At 38.3% G+C, this 21,673-nt stretch overlaps 2 protein-coding genes across 6 annotated transcripts in view; one reads left to right on the forward strand and one right to left on the reverse strand.

The window, feature by feature from the left end:
- The window catches only part of PRKD1 (Serine/threonine-protein kinase D1), a gene marked incomplete at its 5' end in the record, with an annotated part of 154,737 nt that extends 144,422 nt beyond the window's left edge, over positions 1–10,315 (forward strand). The window contains 9 exons of the mRNA XM_051212282.1: positions 2,517–2,586; positions 5,421–5,527; positions 7,906–7,962; positions 8,832–9,065; positions 9,341–9,449; positions 9,547–9,622; positions 9,670–9,776; positions 9,815–9,900; positions 10,026–10,315. Coding sequence (XP_051072451.1) covers positions 2,517–2,586; positions 5,421–5,527; positions 7,906–7,962; positions 8,832–9,065; positions 9,341–9,449; positions 9,547–9,622; positions 9,670–9,776; positions 9,815–9,900; positions 10,026–10,244 — 1,065 coding nt within the window. The 3' untranslated portion in view covers positions 10,245–10,315. The remainder of the gene's footprint in view (positions 1–2,516; positions 2,587–5,420; positions 5,528–7,905; positions 7,963–8,831; positions 9,066–9,340; positions 9,450–9,546; positions 9,623–9,669; positions 9,777–9,814; positions 9,901–10,025) is intronic.
- Positions 10,287–19,289, reverse strand: HNRNPUL1 (Heteroproteinous nuclear ribonucleoprotein U-like protein 1; the record flags this gene model as incomplete). Of its 5 annotated transcripts, XM_012940148.3 has the most annotated exons (13): positions 19,119–19,289; positions 18,963–19,084; positions 18,581–18,928; positions 18,317–18,550; positions 18,092–18,287; positions 15,477–15,691; positions 15,275–15,403; positions 14,521–14,689; positions 13,085–13,400; positions 12,948–13,003; positions 12,487–12,861; positions 11,296–12,407; positions 10,437–11,105 (listed from the first exon to the last, which is right to left on the reverse strand). In XM_012940148.3, the coding sequence occupies exons 1-13, from the start codon at positions 19,282–19,284 to the stop codon at positions 10,437–10,439; spliced, it is 4,107 nt and encodes a 1,368-aa protein (XP_012795602.2). In that variant the 5' UTR covers positions 19,285–19,289. The 5 variants fall into 5 exon arrangements, with proteins under 5 accessions (XP_051072452.1, XP_051072455.1, XP_051072454.1 ...); XM_051212283.1 differs by having other exon boundaries at positions 10,287–11,105; positions 12,948–13,042; positions 18,092–18,928; XM_051212286.1 differs by having other exon boundaries at positions 10,310–11,105; positions 18,092–18,928.
- Positions 19,290–21,673: the final 2,384 nt, after the last annotated feature.

Here is a 21,673-nt window from a genome sequence, read left to right on the forward strand (position 1 = left end):
TGACCGAAAGCTAACGTCGAAATCACACCTCACAGTCAGCACCTAACATGGATTACCCCTTCGTCGTATCAAGGTACTATGGATGCTTTGAAGACCATACAACACAAAGGACGTTATTACGGAAATATATTAGTAAGAATGAGTACAGAGAAGATAGTAAGATCACCACCACATTGGCCAGTCTATGGCATACAACTAACTGATGCGAGTTGGTTATGCTTGACTTTGACAGGGATCAATGATCTGTTCGATATTCAGTAACTCAACTGCCGGATGATTTGGATAGGTCTCTGTGACATTTCACTGTCCTTACAAACTATTCTCATATCTACGGCTTTTGTACCGAGAAACTAAAAATCTGATCTGCTAGTCTATTTCGAAGCACATTTACGAGTTCATGTACCTCTACAGACATAAATACAATATCACTTGAAAGATGTATTAAAGAACGGTAAATAGTATGACAGATCAACGAAAAATGGTAGGTTGATCCTTAGCTTTGTTATTGGACATTTTATGATCTCAACCTCCTGCTCTTTCAACAAATTAATTCTCTAAATTTCTGTCAACTTATTCGAACGAAATTAAACTGAAACATCATTATATTGTTGAAGCATCAAAAGTAATCATTCGGTATATCTGTGGTATTCTTTCATTATATGACTTTGATCTACTATTCATTTCATAGATGTTCTCATATGATACATTAACTTTTTTTTCATTATTGATAAATTTTTACCTCAACCTTTAAGTTTGCCTATTAACTTTAGTTTCTGATGAAGAAATTTTCCAGATTTTATCTACTGAAATATTTACAAGTGTGTATACCCATGAAACTGACTTCATTGAAAATTTCATTTTTATGAAATTTAAAATAAAAATAATTTTAACGAAATTGTTAACTGTACAGTTGATGTTTAATCAAAAGGAAATCGTGGTAGATGATAAAATGATTTTATTATTATTCTTCATGAATATAGAAATGTTGATTAACTAAGTAACAGGCTGTTTGGTTTTTGAATAACATATAACTTGGTGACATGATTAAAGGTAGTCTACAAGAAACCCTGGATTTCGTTTTAATATTGTTTTTGGTGGAGTTTTTTTCTCTGAGCTGGATGGTTTGGTCGTGGAGCTTTCATCGTTCTTCTGAACGACATCATCAGCACAAACTTCAGATAGAAGTGAAATGTTCAAATTTTTCCATATGTATTTCACAGCTTGTTCTGTGCACCTCGATGTTGATTGGTTCTTATTGACCTTAAATTTATCATTGTTTACTTCTTTGTTTTGGTTGTCTCCCATTAGTTTGGTTTTTGTTCCTATATTTGTGCATGATTTTCCTGATTGGTTGGTAAATTGGATTGATTTCAATATGCCTGTTGATTGCTGATTGACCTGAGTGCCAGGCTTCTAAAAATTCCCTGGTGTTTTTGGAGTTTCCTCTGTCTAAGATTTCCACATTTTTCCAATCGAATGAGTGTCCGCAGTTGTCCACCTGTATTGATATAAGCGAGGAGATATCATGGCGTTTGACTGGTAATTGATGTTCATGTAGGTGAAGGTGAAGGGGGTGTCCGCTTTGTCCGATGTAGTGTTTTTCGCAGTTGGCACAATTTATTTTGTAGATGATGTTTGATTCGTTTTCCTTTATTATTTCATCCTTTGGTTTGCATAGGATTGATTGTAGTGATTTTGTCGGTTTGTGTGCCACACCTATCCCTAAGGTTTTCAGCAGTCTCGTTGCGGTTTCTGATATTCCTTGTATGCATGGTAGGGTGATCCTTTTGTTGATTTCTCTGCTTGACTTGGGTTGTGATACTGCGTGCAGTTCGTATTTTTTGATGAAATTGATGGGATAGCCGTTCTTTTGAAATACATCCGTCAGGTATTTCTCTCCATTTTTTCGTGCTGCCAGTGTACTGCAGTGTGTCCTCGCCCTCTTGAACAAAGTGTGTACGTGAATAACATATAACTTGGTGACATGATTAAAGGTAGTCTACAAGAAACCCTGGATTTAGTTTTAATATTGTTTCGAATGCTTCAATAAGATTCGCCTGTAATTTTAAGTTAGGTCATTTAGATCAGTTGACAAACTGCAACTTAATCGAAAGAATTTGATCAGCATTAAGGATGATATGATACACATGAAATTAGTTACTAATCAATAATCAACCAATTATAAACACATAAATCTCAATGAAATTTTATCACATCAGATTATCATAATAAAAGTACAGTGAACTAGTAAACTTTTAGTTGGTAACTTAACGCTTTCATCATCTATTTTATTAATGTAAAATACTAAAACAAAAATAATGAAACTCTTAATTGTTGTGATGAAAAAAGTGTCGATTTTAATGGAATACACTATAAAATAAATTCTAAATGAAAACAGAGCAGATGAATTGATGAGAAAAGGCTCTAGAATTATTTCAATACGTTAACGCGGCATCCTTATGCACTTCATCATAGATTCTTTTTCTATTTTCCGCATTTATTGATTTTTTTGACAGGTTCAAGCATTGTATGAAATATTTCCAGATGAAGTTTTAGGCTCTGGACAATTCGGTATTGTTTATGGAGGTAGGTTGAACAAAGTTGTAAATATCCATAAAGAACAATATTGTAACAGTAATTCCTTTTTTTCTATACAAACTGTAATGTTATCATCAATGTATTCAGTCTTACCAGTTTTTGGATTAATAATACGTGTACGGGGTTTGAGATTACTGAATTTTACTCTTTGCGTTGCGAATCAACCGTAGTTGGACAGCTATTTTAAAACAGTAAGTACTGGTGAAATATTTTGTCCTTGAATCGCTGGATAATTATTTCATTCTAGTATGGAATTATTCGGCATTGCACATTCACGACACCACTAGAGTTGCTAACCTATTGATTTGAAGTTTAAGATCTGATCGTGGGACCCAAAGGCCTTAGGTTCGATCCCCAGTAGGGTTGTGAACGAGCGCTATTCAACCGTTCAGTAGTTCTTAGTTTTCAATGGTTCTTCAACAAATATGAGCTCATGATGTAAAAGTTCATATTTAATAATACCCTCAATTCTTCTTAATAATAAAATATCCTAGCTATTTGTAAGTTGTTTAAAGGCTAGATACACAATAAAGATTTACATTTTGTTGTACTGTAACTAATAAGCTGTATTTTAATGACCCATTTAGACTTTTGCTTCACTAAATTTATGATTATACTTCAGGAATTTAGTGAATGCCATGAATTCAGTAAGACACATACATGGTCTCAAATACATCAGAAATCATATGGAGATAAATCTCATCAAATTAAAGATATAATTAATAGCCCTATATTTGGTGTGTAACACCGGTATTAATATATATACAAGATAACCGATTACATGTAATTGTAATTGGTTTAGTACTTTTAATACATAAAATTATTTGAATGAATGTACAGTTTTTGAATTAATCATTTCTACACTGAGTGATAAATTATCATTATGATGAGAGTTAGTGGTGATAAAATTGTATCCTTATAGCCTGGTAAAGTCATAAATAGTTAATAATTTATTAGATTTTCGGTAACTTTCAGCTTACATAAATCAGTCAGCAGTCAGTCAGCTACAACGTAGAACCAGGCACATTTATGCATCTGTCCAAGTTGCCATACCTCATTAACACAACAAGACGAACACCGGATTCATAAAAGTAGTTAATTCAGAGATGGTAATATATAAAAGAAAGATTGCAATAAGGATATAATACAGGAAGAAAGAATTAGTTCGTAGAAAGAAAGATATGAAGCGATTTTATCTCTTAGTTTAAGGGAAGACAGAAAGTGTATACACCTACGCCATTGTGATCGATTCTGAGCCATGTCACCAAGAGCCTCCAACCATTGGTTACGATAGTCACGCGGACCTCAACCAAGTAGTCTGCATCTACCAACATGGCTCAGACTAGAAGTTAGTGACTTCAAGCACTGATGCCACGTTTTGGTTTGGCCACCCATAACTTTCTTCCAACCATCCCGAACGCCGGTTAGCATTGCACGTCGTGGTAATCGGTGTTCAACCATACGTAATACGTGGCCCAACCATCTCAGTCGATGAAGATTTACAACCTCATCAACTGATTCACCATAATTCCCTAATACCCAGCGTCTAGTATTCTGCATTAAATGGTTAGATAATTGATTATTCATTGGTTTTCTGGGAAATATCATTAAGATATACTTCAAGAATGATATTATCAAGAAAGGTAACGAGAATTTCATATTCAGATTAGAGAATACATCAACTTCATGGTCATCCGTTAGAACTATTTTTTTAAAAATCTTTACAATGATTGCCAGAGTGTACATTTATTATAGTGAAACGTTTAGAAAGTGATTATACAAAATAAAATATATGACAGTTACTGGTCATAAATAGACTGTATAACTAATAAACAAACATTTGACAGTACAATTCACGAGGATATGCATGAAATATTTAAAAATTACTCAGATAATTTGTTGACTACTTAACAACCTTATAATTTGATTCTGTTGTTAACCTGAAGCCATATGATATAAAATAGTTCAATCGATGTCAAGTCACTTGAACTAATGGATAGACTTCAATTTAATCAATAGAATTAGATCAGCACTAAAGTCTAGACAGAGATAACATTGGTTACTGCTTAGTCGGTTGTACATGATGTGGAATGTAACACAAACATTCATCACTTCAAGTTACTACATCACATTAGTACAACGATATATCATTATTAGCAGTAATAGAAAACATTAGAAATATGATAGTAGCGAAATTGATTATTTTTAATAAATTACACAGAAGTGCATGAACCCTGCATGATGTACACATCAAAATATATAAACTAGTTTTTAGTCAATAGATAGTTATGCACAGAAATATTTTGTTGTAATTTTTATATACTAATTTCAAAACGATTTTTGGTTTACGAATAATGGTGAGGTAATATCTAATTTAGAAAACAATAATAATGGTATTTATATATGTTTACAACAGTCGGATATCATTACTGTTGACGGTTTTTAAGGTCAGAAGAACCACTATTTATTTATCATAATAACTTGTATGAGTATCTTTTTTAATAGCTATAAAACAAATCTAGAATAAATTACAAAATAGTAGACTGTCAAGTTGAGTAAATGATTCATTTTAACTGTTATTACATCGACTTTCTTTAAGTTGGTAGGTTTATAACTCAATATTAGTTTACTACATTACTATAACTACAAAGAATTTCGAGACCCGAAGATGGTTGATTCAACTATATAATAATTCAAACGATTTATAATGTTGGAATGAATCAGTCATTCAGTGATTCCTGGTTATCCAATAAATATCAGTCTTGAAGTGTATATATATAGGTGTAATCATATCATTGATAAATTATCCATTTTTTTCATAGGTATACATCGTAAGACGAAACGTGAAGTGGCCATTAAAGTCATTGACAAATTACGATTCCCTACTAAAAGAGAGGCGCAACTAAAGAATGAAGTGTCCATTCTGCGTGTAAGTATTTAATGATAATAATAATTTTATGATAAAATTATATAATAGTACTTCATAAGTTAGTTTATACATTCAAAGTAATGATTATACTGATTTTCATTTTAGTCTAGTTGTGATAAGATGTCTTGTAGTTAAAAGATTTATTTTTTAACCAGTAGTTTGTAAGTTCAATCCCGACTCAAGTTATTTTCGTGTGAACAACTGGTCGAAAGTACTAGCCCTCAAACCAAGTCTATGACTTAAACCATTTACTCGGGAGATGAGTCACATTTCTGGACATAAAAAAAGCATGATTACAATCCACAACATCAATGTGTTAGACATGGATTTTATAGACCATCCACAAATCTATGACATTGGAAATTGATTACTAAGCTTACTTATTGCCCGCCAAGTGAAAAAAAAATGCTATCAATTCATAAATGTGACAAACATGAAAACACTATTTATTATACATTAAAACTTCATGATTTGAACGAGGTTTGAATGAATGAATGAACTGAACCGCTCTCGATAGGTAATATCCAACGTTACTATTTGATCGATTGACAGGCATGTCCTCAATAAACTGATATCAGAAGACAAAATAGCTGTTAAGTAAAAACGGGTTTTCTATGTAATAAATGCTTATCTAGAAAACATTAATACAAAATAAGTACGACTATATGATGTAAAAACGATCGGATGTCAATTTTGTGAGTCGTTTACTCTTCAACGAATTAAGATCTTTCTCATTATATTAACACTGAACTAAATTGATTCAGTATTCCACTAAATCAATAAAGAAAAAATGTTTCATCACATTTTTAGGTAGGTAGAACAGATTTACAGTTGCTAAAGAGCCGGGAAATCTGATAAGAATAACTTTGGGGAATATTCATAATTATAAGTATAGTAACGATGGTATATGGTAGTAGATGAGTTAAACGGGCAAGATTGTGAATTTTGTTTTCAACTTGTATAACAGGTGTCGAGTATGGAGATGAAAATTCTGGATGTGTACTCTCACAACTTACATACATCCACTATCTGCATTGTTTAAAAATAGGATACACTATTTTCAGTAACGTAATTACAATTTAAAAGCTGATAATCTACAGATTGACCACCAGGTTAATAGTTCAACGTAACCTTCATTGTGACTTGACTATAGCCTCAATTAACAATTTAAGTAAATGATAAAATTTGTAAAATCATCAAGTACTTTACAGGTTGCAAATATCTTTTTCTATAAGTCAAAATATTTGAAAATCCATTCCGTACAGCATATTCTCAAAATTAACATTAAGGTTAGTATGCCAAGGGCAAATGAATAACTATATGATCAAATCGATGCCAATCAGTAAGTTAGCCCATTTTTGTAGCAATTAACTGCGAAGGTAACACAAATATTGGTTTGAGCAACATACAACTGTCATTATCCAACAGGTCGAAAGTGCGGCTTAAAATCGAGTACACAAACTGTACATGGTGAAGAATATATAAAATCTGGCTTAGAGTAACATTTGTCATAAGAAATTTGACGAACACTACACAACTATCCCAATCGAAGTACAGTGAAATTTGAACCAGATGAATGCACACTGTTCAGTACCAAAATGTTTGATAAAATGATGTTGATCTTACTGCATTTGTTCATTTACCACAACTAATTATTTGCATCACAATTGGGAATGACCCAGTTACTTATCTGAAATCAGTTATTTAATTTTCGCAATTACAAACTAGTATATCTTCCTTATAAATCGAATGATATATATCGCAAATAAATCTCATGAATGACGATTTCCTTTCCTGGTAATCTGACATCTTAATTTTTGGATGACCACGTCAAGCTGTTAATAGAGTGACGAAATTACTCAAAATATTTATATGGACACATAAAGTAAAACATCTATGCAGTGATATCGGGTTGTAATGAACATAACTTAATTTTTTATGTAACGGCCAGTGATGTAAACCTCGAAATGAAGAACTTCACCGAGTTACTCATGAGGAAATGTGCGAACTACCAATGATAAGTTGTGGCTGAAGCTCAACCATAGCAGGCATGAAACAAGTATCGCCGATGGTAGGTGCGCATTATCGCGAACTGACTGTGGTACAAATGCAAACCGAACAACATTTATCACGAAGGGTATGTTGAATCCTTATTGTCGTCAGTACCTGCTGTCATCCGTTCCCATGCTAAAACAAAATAGGAGTCCAGTGGCCTTTCAGCAGTTATCTAAATTTGTCAAGGCATACAGGCAATCTATATTCAACTTCGATACTCGTGATGTCCTGAAGCAGTTATTCTTTATTCATGATTTTGTTTTTCTCTAAATTTAATCACATGTTAGAGGATGTTAAACGTTTTATTAATTGTTGTTTTATAGAATCTTAATCACCCTGGAGTGGTAAATCTTGAAAGAATGTTTGAAACACCAAAGCGCGTAAGTTGTCGAAATTTTGAGTGCCATTGTGACAAATTCCTAACGGATAGCAAACAAATAAATGTACCGATTTTATGTGCGCTCCATGCGAATATCTTAATATGTACAGTCACGTGAATAAGATGAGCAATCGAAACTATGGAGGGTAACCATGAGACAATCCTATCCTGGTTATGAGTTCTGCATATGACCACTAAACATAAACTCCATGTTAACGGATAAACACCAAAGACAACAATTACTTATAATAAAATTTTGGGTATTAATATATCTCTACACTACCCGTACGACCTCATCCGATCGATTGATATTTCTACAGTGAGTATACATTCAGTAAATCTGTAAAACTAAACACTAAAAGTTCAGAAATACTATAGGCTGAAGTAAAAGTACACTGCACATATTACTATCAAGACATTGTTCGGTTCAAAACTTACATATGACTGAACAGAGGAACATATAGATTCAGCAGGCAGCCAAGACAGGATGCAGTAAGATTTATTTGATACTCATAATTGATGAGACAAGTGGGATTTTACAAATGGTTAGACATTACTTCTAAGTATAGTATCTTACACAGCTGTTGGTCTCGAATCTGCTTTGCTAAATGACAGAGGAATTCGGATTTCGCCCTCTAGTTCGCAAGCCATAGCCCCTTCTGAATGTCAGTTTGAGCGACTATGTGGTAATGTAACTCGTGGTCATCTACCTGTAGAGTGAGCTAATAAACTGAATTTAGTTTCTTAATGTACTCTTTTTTTCTCTGAAGTGGCTTACTCGGGGTCACGAAGCGTCAGAAAATTTAATTTAGTTAACTCATCGTAATCAATTCACTAACAGAGTCTGTGTTTGGACGTTTTATTCTTCAGGTATTTGTGGTAATGGAAAAACTAGCAGGTGACATGCTGGAAATGATCCTCGGATCGCCACAAGGTCGACTGACAGAACGAGTTACGAAATACCTGGTGACACAAATACTAGTTGCTTTGCGATATCTCCACCTGCGAAGCATAGTACATTGTGATCTCAAGCCAGAAAATGTCCTACTGGCTATACCACCTAACACAGATGTGAATAATATGGGACTCCCAGAAGTTTCTCAGGTAAGATGTGTAAGAACCTCGGATAACACCTACGCCATTAAAAAATGGCAGCATACGTTGCGGTGGTGAGCAGGCGATTACACCGACTGTGAGTAATACGGCCACTCAAATGTCATCCAAAGCAGCACAAATACCACGTCGCTTCACCCCGCAGAAACAAGAACAGATTGCCGTCATGTGTTTATGTGCAACCAAATGAAATTATCTATGGTCAAAAGAGCAGGAAACTGCTCTCCTTGAAACTTAACCCCCATCCCATTTTTTTCTATTTACAGAGTGTAGCCCAACAGTTTCCCCAGATCAAGCTGTGCGACTTTGGATTTGCAAGGATTATAGGCGATAAGTCCTTCAGGCGATCGCTGGTTGGTACACCAGCATACCTAGGTAAGTTAAGAACTTAAGTCGTAATAAAAGGTGGTCTTAGAGATTTGAGAAAAGATCATGGGATTACAAAGATATGACACTCCACTTTTTATTTCAGCTCCTGAAGTACTGAAAAACCGTGGATACAACCGAGGGATCGACATGTGGTCTGTTGGAGTGATACTTTATGTAAGGTAAATCAGATTATGTCGAATCTAGTTAACGTGCCTGAAATTGGTAGTCTTAGTGGGACATTCCCGTTTAATGAAGAGGAGGATATAGCCGAACAAATAGAAAATGCCGAATTTATGTATCCAAGTGACCCGTGGGACAACATATCTGAAGACGGTAAGACCCACTTTAGGAAATATATGTATTCTTATAAGCCATACACCTAATAACACATTTGCTGCAAGTACGTCTCCGAAACCGATTCTCCGTTGAGAGAAGCCTTAACCACATTTGGATGCAGGTAAGCTCATTCAATACGCAACTAAAAGCGATTTAATTTACGGAGGTATAAGTACCCGCCAGCTCAACTCTTAATCTAAAATAAACCAACTTGATTTCTAAAACTGAGCTTTATCGTTTTGACAGGACTACATATGTTGGTGCGATTTACGTCGGTTGGAAGCCACACTCTCAAATGAAAGTCGGTTTCTTACTGCAAATGCAGATGATGCACGGTGGGAAAGATATCGTGAAAAGTGGAACAGCGAGATTGATGCAGAACCAAGGAACCGTGTTTCCGATCAGACGTCATGCAAGCTTCCTACATGGAAGGAACTCGCTTGGATAACAGACATAAATTTTTAGCTCATATACTTGCAACCAAATGAACTTGTACGAAACCCATTGTGATATAATAAAAAAACTTTTAATGATTGATTTGTAACACTTGTGCATAATGGACAGGACGAGTGAGACAAAAAGATAGCACAATGGAAATGTGAAACAAATTAGAGTTCAACTAAATGTATTACGAGGAATTAAGTTCATAAATCAATTTTAGCGATAACCGGTGTAATATTGACTCATTGCTGGCGGAGCGGCAGCAGTTGCGACCCCACCTGGAGCTCCGCCAACTGGGATAGTACCATATCCAGATGGGTAAGTAGAATACCCAGGGTAATAGCTTGCATAAGGATTTGCGGCTGGTGTCTGTGGCGTTACTGTTGCGGTTGGAGCACTTGGGACGCTACTGGATACGCTACCCGACACAGCCGAAGGCTGTTGCTGTTGTTGCCAAGCATTAAATTGTTGTGCAGCAACCATCGCTGCATCATACTTCCCAGCTCCTTGAGTACTTCCTGTAGCGCTTTGAGGAGCACCATAGTAGTAGGAGGCATAAGCCGCTGCAGCCGGTGTCGAATGGTCAGATGTGGCAGTAGTAGTGGCGGCGGAAGAAACTGCTGGCGCGGTTGTCTGTTGAGTTAGTTGAGGTTTGTCAGCAACAGCTGAGGCATATAGTGACTGTTGGGTGGTACCAGTGGTGGGTGCACATCGACTAACCGTTGCAGATGGTTGAGCAGTTTGCGACCCGTATGTACCATATCCGTACCCATAGTTGTAAGCACCATAAGATTGACTAACGGGAGGGGCGCTTGCATTACTACTCCCATCAGGTTTTGTATTCTGAGTAGAATAACCATACCCGTAACTTTGTGGTTGAGCTTGCTGAAAAAAAAATTAACGAGCTTCATAAACGAGGTAGAAAGATAAATATTATCAGGGCAAGGATGAGCATTCTTCAAACGTTAGTAAGCGAATGGCATTGGTAATCATCATAACATAGTTAATAGGAAATGCTGTTTTATCATAATATCAGGTTTAATAATAGTCTACAATGGATAATTTTATAATTTACCTGGATAGATGTTGCAGTTTGTTGTACTTGAGGTTGTGGTCGATTAACTGGCTGTGATGGTGGGTTATAAGTAGTGCTCTGTACGGGGGCAGCTGGAGGGATCGGTTGGGAAGCAGGGGGTCCAACATCGAACCGACTGCGTCCAGTTCTAGGACCTCCGGGAGGATTAGATGGTTGGATAGCTGCTTTTTGATTACCATTTGAAGTAAATCCGCCTGGATAACTGGATCCCAAAGGATAGCTGTTATAGGCATTTGTTTGGGAAGGAGTATTAGTTTCTGGTTTGGCATCAAAACGCGACTGTCTAGGAACGGGAGGGATACTGGTAGCAGAGGGATGATTGTCGGAATAGCGAGCAGCACCAGATGCATACAAACTAGAACTATCTGTACTTGAATGTTCATTCTGTGACATGGTTGTTTTATCAGGATCACTGGTACCATAAGCATGGGGTCCTCCAAAAGGACCACCTGAGTTTTGTTGCATTCCAGGTCTCCCAGATCTGTCTGATGCCATACCTCCACTGTAAGGATCTGAGCCAGGATTTGTGAAATTACCTTGATCACCAGTATATGAGTTGGGATAACTAGAAGCAGAATTAGGATTCCCATATGAAGGGAGATTCCCTCGATTGTAACCACCACCAGGTGCATTTGGATATCCTGCTGGACCACCGGAGAACGGGGGATTGCCTCTTTGGTAGGCAGAATAACTACCACCAGAAGGCTTTTGCAATGCGTTTGCGTTGTAAGGACCTGGTCCGCCAAAACGTCTGTTCCGATAATCATCATTTGGTGGCCCTGGATATTGCTCCTCAGCCGGGTTTTGATAACCTTCCGCACCGCCGTACATATTATACTGTTGGCTATCATCGGAAAATCCACCAATCATGTCGCGATCAGGCTGAGTACCACCACGACCGGAAACGGGTGCGTTGCGGCCCAGTTGACTACGATCAACACCCCTGTCAGTATTAGCTGCACGTCCTGGAGCGATTGCTCCACGTCCCATTGACGTTCCACCACGACCGGGGGCTCCACGAGATCCCTGCATTTGAACACCGCGGCCACCACTTCCGTACCCTCCTCTAAAGCCTCCACTCATTGGGCCACCTGAAATATACATATGTAGAGATATAAATGGGGGACAAAATGATGGAAATGTGCTGCAGCATAATCAGAGATAACGTACCTTCATACGGCGGCTGAGAAAGTGAGGCTTCGTTCATATCATAGGCGTTGCCAATTGGCTCTCCATCACCTGCATTGCCATCAAAGCGACTGTACATTGGGTCATTTGGTCCACCATAACCTGGGTTCACCCGGTCCATAGAACCACGGTAGGCACCCCGTCCAGCACGCGAATCAAAATTCGGTGCCGGGAACCCGCTTCTTGCAGGATTACTCCTCATTATGCCACCGCGAGAACTGTCGAAACCTCCAAAACCACCCGGGCCAGACATCCCACCTGGGAACGGTCCGCGATTCGGAGCCCCGAAACGACCACTAGGAGGACCACCACCATACCTTCCACTGGGCTGACGACCAAACGACTCTCGGTCACTATCTTGAAAAACGCAGGGGAAAACAAAGTATTATGAAGAGACCGAATAAGTAATGAATCTTAAACTGTTATCAATAACTGTCACTTACTACGATCGAAGCGATCTCCCTCACGACTACGATCACGGGAGGCATTGTAACCACCTCTGAAAGATAAAGAGAAATTGTTGAGAAGCCTGGAATCACTAAATCACATCACGTTTACTTCCAACCACATCAATTTTTACCTGTAGTCACGGCGACCACGATCATCATTCCGGCGGTTTGGAGAGCTTCGAAAATCATCACGTCGTCCACGTGGCATGTCACGACCACGATCTCGGCTATCCCGTCCGCGGAAACGTGAATTACGTGAGTCATCCCGGTCACGGTTCCCACCATCCCAACGTTGGCGCTTTTCCGGTGGTTGCCTGTTTGCCTGTCCTTCTTGATTGTATTGAGCAACTAGGACTTTTACATCATCCAGACCAAGTTCGGTAAAGATAACCTCATCAAAAACGCTAGAGGGATCTTCAGATACAGGTCTAGGAATCCCGAAATTTGCTGAAAGAGAAAAATTATTCCTTCTGACTTAGCTGGAACATGAAATCGTTTACAAGGAAAAAATCTAAAACAGCACATAAATTGAAACAAGTAAATGAAAGTAACCGTGTCTTTTATTTAAATATATTCGAACAACTGATCAGTAATCACTCGCTAGGTTTACTTTCGATCGACGAAATATAACCTAGACGCTTGAGTAGTAGAGAACCACGTTGTTTTTCCGGGCAGTATATTGTGAACGATTAACAAATGCTTGTTTTTTGGTAATAGTATGTACAGTTTGGTAGGATCATTTTGTAACTGTCACATTATGATGAGTCTACTGACTTTTTATGGTTTGAAAGGGAAATTTAGCTGTCGTTTACTGCAGAAATAAAAAATTCCACATTTAATTGGCATGCTTAAAAGGGTGGATGAATAAAGTCAAATCAGATTTTACTGTGATTTCAACTATCGCTAAAAAGGACAGAAAATACCGACCCTACGGTACATTAAGCTATAGTTAGTTTTGATTGGTCAGAACCTGGGTGGGAAACAAATACAAATACTCAACATGAATAAACACTAAAATAATTGAGAAACCCATAATTACTCGCAGTCTAGAGAAAGCAAGAAATCAGCAAGTTTGACTCCGACCGCCTTTCCCAGTGAACACTATGAATTGAAAACACAAGGTCAAATGACGGACTCATGGCAGCTCAGTCAGTCATCTACAACATAAGACCAGACAGCTGCTATCTCTTGATGCGAGTAACTACAGGTCACACAAAAACAAATAACTAGCTGAGACTTATCTGTAAACTACCAGGCATTCCGGATTGTACCAGCCCATACAATTGCATTTCTATGATGGAAACTTCGAAGATTAACTATCGAAAGAACTGTATTCCTTTCTAAATAGATACACATTTACATACTACCAATTACAGAAGGATTATTGTTCCAACAAATACTAAATGAATGCAAACAAATTTGTAAGCACTTAAGTATTCATCAAAATAGTACAATAGGATTTACCAATTAGTAGACCCAAGTATAAAATAGAACGCAGATTCATTAAAAGTAAATCCAAGGAAAACTTGCAGGACTTTATACCACCATTTCCAACAAAGAAAACTACCTTTCATCTCGAGAACTGCAGTTTCAGGCACTTCTTTGCCCTCCTCTTTTTCCCGTTGGGCAATTCGCCGCCTGAATTCTTCGTCAGTAGGAACGATAACAATGGCCTTTCGCTTGAAACCTTCAAATGGACGCATTTTACGGCGCTGTGCTGACGGGTACACATTTGTCTGTGATTAGGTTCAGGAGATGGAACCGAGCGAATGAGAGAAAAAACGAAGTTATATCAGTGCCACCACCAGGAATAGATAATTGTGCGCATTTGTACGATGGACCAAATCCAGTTGCAAGGTACATACCAAAAATGCAAAGCAAGTAAGGTACCTTGCATGTAAATTCGGACAAAATTATACATGTTCATTAACATGTACTTCGCCAAATTAGTCTATTGCAGCAGAACCAATCTAAGAAAACCATCATTCGAGCAAACTGATCAAGAACATCGGTACATTTAGTTTGAACAGCTGTTCGACCAGTGCTCATATGGGGTGTCTTAGAACGGAGACCACTGAATACAGTTTAATAAATAAAACATATAGTTCATAAGCACAAATTGATAATTAACAATAAAAACAAACTTGTAATACATATTGGTAGGAAATTTGATAACTTAAAATACATTACAGAAAACTAGAAATGTCTACGATTAACCCCTACGACTCGTCCACTAATTTAATGTATTGAAATCCCTTGGGAATACTATAACTTTAGAAAATCTGATACCATTAAATTAGTGTCTATGAGAAATAACTGACCTGATCCAAAATGTAATTACGACGGCGCATACACGCCATACTGATAAGTGTGTTTAAACACTTCGTTGATTTGTCAATCAAAACATCCCATCTCCCGTGATAATTACGTTGTCGTGCGATGCCCATTACCTAAAATAACAAATTGTATGAGTTTTTTATACACAAGTGGATAAATCCACACGTTTACTTGGTTAGGACTTACTTTCATCTTATCTAAAATAAGGTTGGTTCCTAGTATATTATATTGCTTTTCACGATGCTCTGTTCTCTGTTGCTCAGCGAAATACGTTTTTCCAGCTCCCGGTAGTCCTACCATCATAATCACTTCACACTCAGACTTTGATTGAGGTGGGCAGCGACCATGTACGCGACATGATAGGGGTAGACAATTTATTTGTTGCCAAGATAAAGGATCATCTGGAAAATTAAATTTACAAAGAATCGTGAATACACATAAGAACAAAGTAAACACGTGTTACGGAGCAGAATTTTATGCCTCATTGAAAGAATTTTACATCGGTGAAGGAAAAATGGTGGTTATCGACAGATGACACTTTGTGTCCGAGTGATGGCTGCTCACAAGACCGAATTACCGACGAATTTAGCTGATTGACTGAGGACCAACGATGAGACTACTAGCCTGTGTACGTTTCTTTTATCTTAAGATAACATGCCTGGATTATTAGCATTAAGAGGAACCCACATAATTAACTGTCATCAACGACTGGCCAATTGCAATTTCATAGGTCGCTTATTTTTTGATGTATAGGTCGTAACTGTTAGGCCTAATCGTAGTTTGTCATGTTGGAAAACTCACTTATTACATTCTGAAGGGTGGATCAGTCGATTAGTAAATTGACGAAAAACCTAGTAAACTAAAAAGTCCGTCTATCACACGTAGTCACTAACTGAATGAAGAATCACTTCTTCGAAGAAAAACCAGTAAACGCCTACAAGAGAAAGTAGCTAATAATTATCTTTTTGTGATTACCAACAACCTTCACATGGTGGCGAACTGATGCTCGAAGTATACCTTGGAAACGAGAGAGCTAGATTTACAAGTCTTACCTGATTTGTCTACACAGTAAACGTACAGTACAATATTTCTATTCGGATGTTGGTAGTTGGAGACATTCGACATTGGCTCGCTGGCAGATTGTACCACGAATTCATCCATTTAATCATCAATGCTTTGAGACATGAACCATTTACTTTTATTTTTAGGTATTTTAGTTAATAGTGATCAGTGAATACAAATCGAACCACTTAGGATTGGGAAAGCCTATTGGAGGACCTTATATCTGCAATGTTTTGGACCAACTTACGTTTTAAAATTGATGAGAATCAGATCCGAAGTAATTTTATTTTTAAGATGGAAAACATGTGTATTTTAGTATCATCAATCGTAAACTGAATCGGTTAGCGGTTCATAAGACTTACGATGAGACTAAGAATCGTGCATAACCTTGAGGTGAAATTTAGGCAGTTAATAAAGATACTGTTATAAGGTTTGACATTTGTGCAGAGGATGTGGTAGAGATTATATGCACTCATGGCAGAGTACAACTCCCAGTGGTGTGTTTATGTCAATTTACTGAAGTTAAACGTCAACTTTTGGAATTAACTAGAAGAAAGCTCTTTAAGATATGCTACCTAATAAAGTTTGGGCTTAGAGAGCTAGCAGCATAAGTCATACTGTTTCGCTTTATTAACTCAATTACTTTTCCGCACAAGCCGAAAAAGCCCAAAATTAGGACCAAATTGAGCTGTGATCATTATTTTTAAACTAATGATACTTAAGCACTTGTTTAGAGGGTGATGAAGTATGTCTTATCACACAAGACAATTCATCCATTTCAATATATAGAATAAGCAAAACGCAGACCACTTGGTACGTCGGTACGATACAAAAGTAACGTACACTCAAGGGTGAGGACGACAGACTTGAGGTACGCAATGAAGACTTGGATTTACAGAAGCAGGGAAGATGGCAATGATGCAATTAAGGCCATTTAGGATTTCACATACAGCAGGAAAATTCCGCGCTTCAGCTACAGGTCTTATTACTGGTGTCATAAAACCTTGGGGGCACGAGCTGTTAGTGTAAGCAACGGTTAACTAATGTGCACAGATCAGATATGTTGACATAGAACTATCGGGTCTGGCTATCTGAGAATTGTTTGCTTCCCGCGGACACTTGAATTATATCAGTTCATGTTCCTGATAAACAATAAAACTAGTTGAGAACTGCGTCCCAACCTAGCACACAAATCCAGAGAGTTGTGCAATCTACAACCGGATCATAAACGTGGTCAGTCAGTCATTAGTGTTCACACTGTTACTCACAGCAATTCAGACTTAACCTTCATCAGTGCTTTTTAAATAGGACTACTACATATTCTACATCTATAAGCGAAAGTGGCGGTAGACTAACCTCTGAAAGTTCAGGGAACGGAGGACAGTAAGTGCAACCAAATTTTTAAAACACTTAGTCTGATGAACTACATTATACAGCGACTTCTACTCATAAAAAGGACCTGTCTTGGTGGTAAACACGAGTCTTGGCACCTACTCAAGTTTGGATGACTAGGAAGTGCACTTAGGTCTCACGCAACAAGCAGCTTGAGTGAAAGTCCACGAATTCGTGGCATTTATCAGATACATGAACCGCTAAAACTAGCGACCGGACATAGTGTGTAGCAACACCCCACAGACAATCAATTAGACTTTACAACCAAACCCTTAGTGTGGATCGCATACTTTTATGAGACCGGCTGTTTAGTTACTTGAAAACAAAATTAAACAACTGAAGCTTACCAGATGAGATATTAGGACTAAACCAAGGAGACTGGTTTTCTTGCCCGAAGTTGCAGGCAAACTCAACGTTCTTCACGTAGACGTGCGGGAACAAAGCACAACGTTCTCCTAACTGTGACTTTTGAACACGGAAGCACTCCCCTTGGTCCACACCATTAACACTGAACCTTAACAGAGCTTCAACATTTGTCCATTCCTGAAGCATGAGATAAATAAACAACTTACGATGAAAGCACCAACGACATCACCTTCTCCGAATGTACAACCATAGTCAGTAAACTTGTTGTTTGTAGACTTTTTCCCCGTACCCCCATAGCCAAAAGACTGAGGCTCTTCGCCAAGAGTGAAATCGGTGTCTTCCGTAGACCAGCCAACTCGTAGTACGTGAGTTGACCCGCCGACCAAACTGTCATAGTTTTCAACAGGGAGATTTTTCACTACCCGTACTTCGAAAAATGACTACGACATAAGCGAAACATTAACACTTACCTTCCCAGATATTGAGCCATAATTTGCTCTTGCTCCAGCCCACATTAGTGAGAAACCACCCTCTGTCAGAGGTTTTGCCTGAGAGCCGGTAGCATCGATTATGAGGTTTAAATCACAATTGTAAGTGTCTAAGAAGACAGATACACTTTCTTCCCAATTATCTGGTTCCGGAACCATTTTTGATTTGACCTGTGGAGACCTGGAACGTCTACGGGGTGACCTGCGAGAGTCCCTATCTCGAGACCTAGATCTACGGCGGGGAGAGTGTGATGGTGAGCGCCTACGCTTGAGGTTCTCTTGGTCTGGTTTTTGTTGATTACCTGGACTACTATCCTTTTCATTTACTAACTAACAAAATTACAAACGGACATGAATCACTTACCCCGTTCTCACACCCACGCTGTGGGGACACGTTAGGACTTGAATCCAGTACATCACGTCCTGAGTTTTGACTCGGTTGCCTCGACAGATTCGTAGACGCCAAGTGGGGTTGTTCCTCAGAGTCTAATAATTGAGACATATGACTTCACTATCGTACCTGCCGGTTGTTTCTTGTCAAGATTAGGCGATGCCGATTTGAGAGCTTCATTTAGTCGATCCATTAAAATTTGCTTTGTCCCGAAAGTATTGAGACCACGCCTACCTAGCTCGGCTCTCAACTCTGGTACTTTCAGCTTAGACACATCGATGTCCTCACTCATCATTTAATGGCGAAACTATGGTGAGTGCGGACAAACAAGTTTCAAACAATGTTCCAATACTCTGAAACTTGGCAAGTTCAGGAATGAATTTTAAAAAATGAAGTTCAATCTCATTTTTATCCTCCTTTAAACCCGATTGAGCCCTTTGTTCTACTTCTGAGTGACTGTTGTTTTTCACACACAGTCATAGACTTTGATGAGCATCATGAATAAAAATCAGTCCTGTATTTCTTAACGTAGAAATCTATGTTGACTTTTGCCCATTATCGATCATCCCACGCGCTTTTTCATTTTGTATTCTGCTCGATATATTTCGTGAAGGGAATTTTGTTTACGCAACTTCGAAAAGAATAATTGCTGAGGTAGATTAGGCTGTTATTTCCCGACTGGGCGGGAAAACATGGTGTGAAATTTCTGATGAGTGGTACTAGAAAACATGCGCTTAACTGACGCCTTCAAATGTTATTAAAATCGGCTTTTGAACTGGGTACAGAATCTACCAATTCCCTCTTGATTTATGACGTTGAAGAACCTTCACTCATTGCACCAAATTTTCATAATGAAAGGATGAGCATTTCAGAAAACAGGCTCAATGTCTGGTTAATATGGTCCTGTAAAATTTGATATCAAGACATAATACAACACTCACTCCAGACCAGTTACTCAATAATGACAAACCACCTGATGCATCTGGAACTCTGACAATGAAAATCCAAATGTGTGAAAAAGCATGGGGATATGAAATGTAGAAATAAAATAGATTTATGGGACTTTTCCTACTTCCGGATGAAGCGCGGAATTTGTTTCTGAAGTTCCAAAATAGCCCTCGAGTCAGTATCCCAGCTAGTACGAATGATAAAACATTGGCACAAACGAAACATTTGAAAGAAGAGAAAAGGTAGGGTAACGCCAACCCAACCCTAAAAAACCCATTCATCAGTCTTTAGTCTTCAGTAATAAGGATAGTGGGTTGGTGAACCTGTGTTAATCCTGACAGATTGCCTTCCAGTGAAGGTCAAGTTTCTCCTCGAAAATACTCCCTGATGGGGCCGCTACCACTTGTTCGAGTAAGGCGTTCCAATCATTGACTACTCGATGAGAAAAACGGGGCCCCCCTTTGAGTTTATTAGATCCTTATTGCTATGACCTCGGAGATTATTAGTGCTGGAGGGAGCAAACAGATAAGACATATTAACACCCAAATCATAATTAAAGATACGAAATTCCAGTATAAGGTCACCTCGTGTTCTACGATACGACAAGGGGGAAAGGTTTAGGCGTTTTAAACGCTCATCGTAAGGGAGTCTAGAAAGACCCTTCACTAATTTCGTTCCCACACTCTGGACACGCTCAAGGGAGTTAGTATCCTTTACCAGACATGGGCTAGCTGCTTGGATACAGTACTCTAAATGTGGTCTAACATATATGGGATATAAAATTCGAAACGTTTCCTCGTCAAAAGATTTGAACGCTCGGCGAAGTGACCATAACGCTCGAAAACCTTTGACAGCGGCTGCTTTGCAATGCGTAGTTGTTTTTAAATCATGACTTAATACTACTCCTAAGTCTTTATGCTCTTGAACGCATGGAAGAGGTTGCCATCAATAGTATAATGGTAACTATTACCGTGACCTATGTGCATTAGCACACTCTTCCTAGCACTGATTTCTAAGCCCCACTCTCGAGCCCATCTAACTAAATCGTCTAAGTCAGCTTGAAGATCCAGATGATCAGCCGCACTTTTTATTGTTCTCCAGATTTTTACGTCATCCGCAAACAATAATGTCGACGACCTAAGCAACAGCGGTAGTTCATTGACGTGGAGAAGGAAGAGCAGTGGGCCTAAGATGGTGCCTTGGGGCACACCACTTTTGACCGGCTTCCAATCGGATAGCGTCCCACTGACCATTACTCTCTGTCTGCGGTCACATAAGAAGTTACCTACCCACTGCTGTACAGTACCTACTATTCCGAAGCTCGTGAGCTTCTGCATAAGACCTAAGTGTGAAACCTTGTCAAATGCTTCGCTAAAATCTATGAATATCACATCGACAGACAGGCCTTTATCTAAGACTGCTGTCCACTCCTCCCTCGCAATAAGTTAGTCAGGCATGAACCCTTGTTACGAAATCCATGTTGCTCAGGAGCTGACAGATTGTGTGAATCTCTGTGGCTTAGCAACCCAACCCGAATTATCTTTTTAAGCAACTTAACGACAATGCTAGTTAGACCGACAGGCCGGTAGTTAGATACGATCAACATCGAGGTGTACAGAACAAGCTGTGAAACGCATATGGAGAAATTCGAACACTTCACTTCTATCTGAAGTTTGTGCTGATGATGTCGTTCAGAAGAACGATGAAAGCCCAACGACTAAACCATTCAGCTCAGA

Source organism: Schistosoma haematobium, chromosome ZW (genome assembly GCF_000699445.3).
Source record: "Schistosoma haematobium chromosome ZW, whole genome shotgun sequence".
Taxonomy (NCBI): domain Eukaryota; kingdom Metazoa; phylum Platyhelminthes; class Trematoda; order Strigeidida; family Schistosomatidae; genus Schistosoma; species Schistosoma haematobium.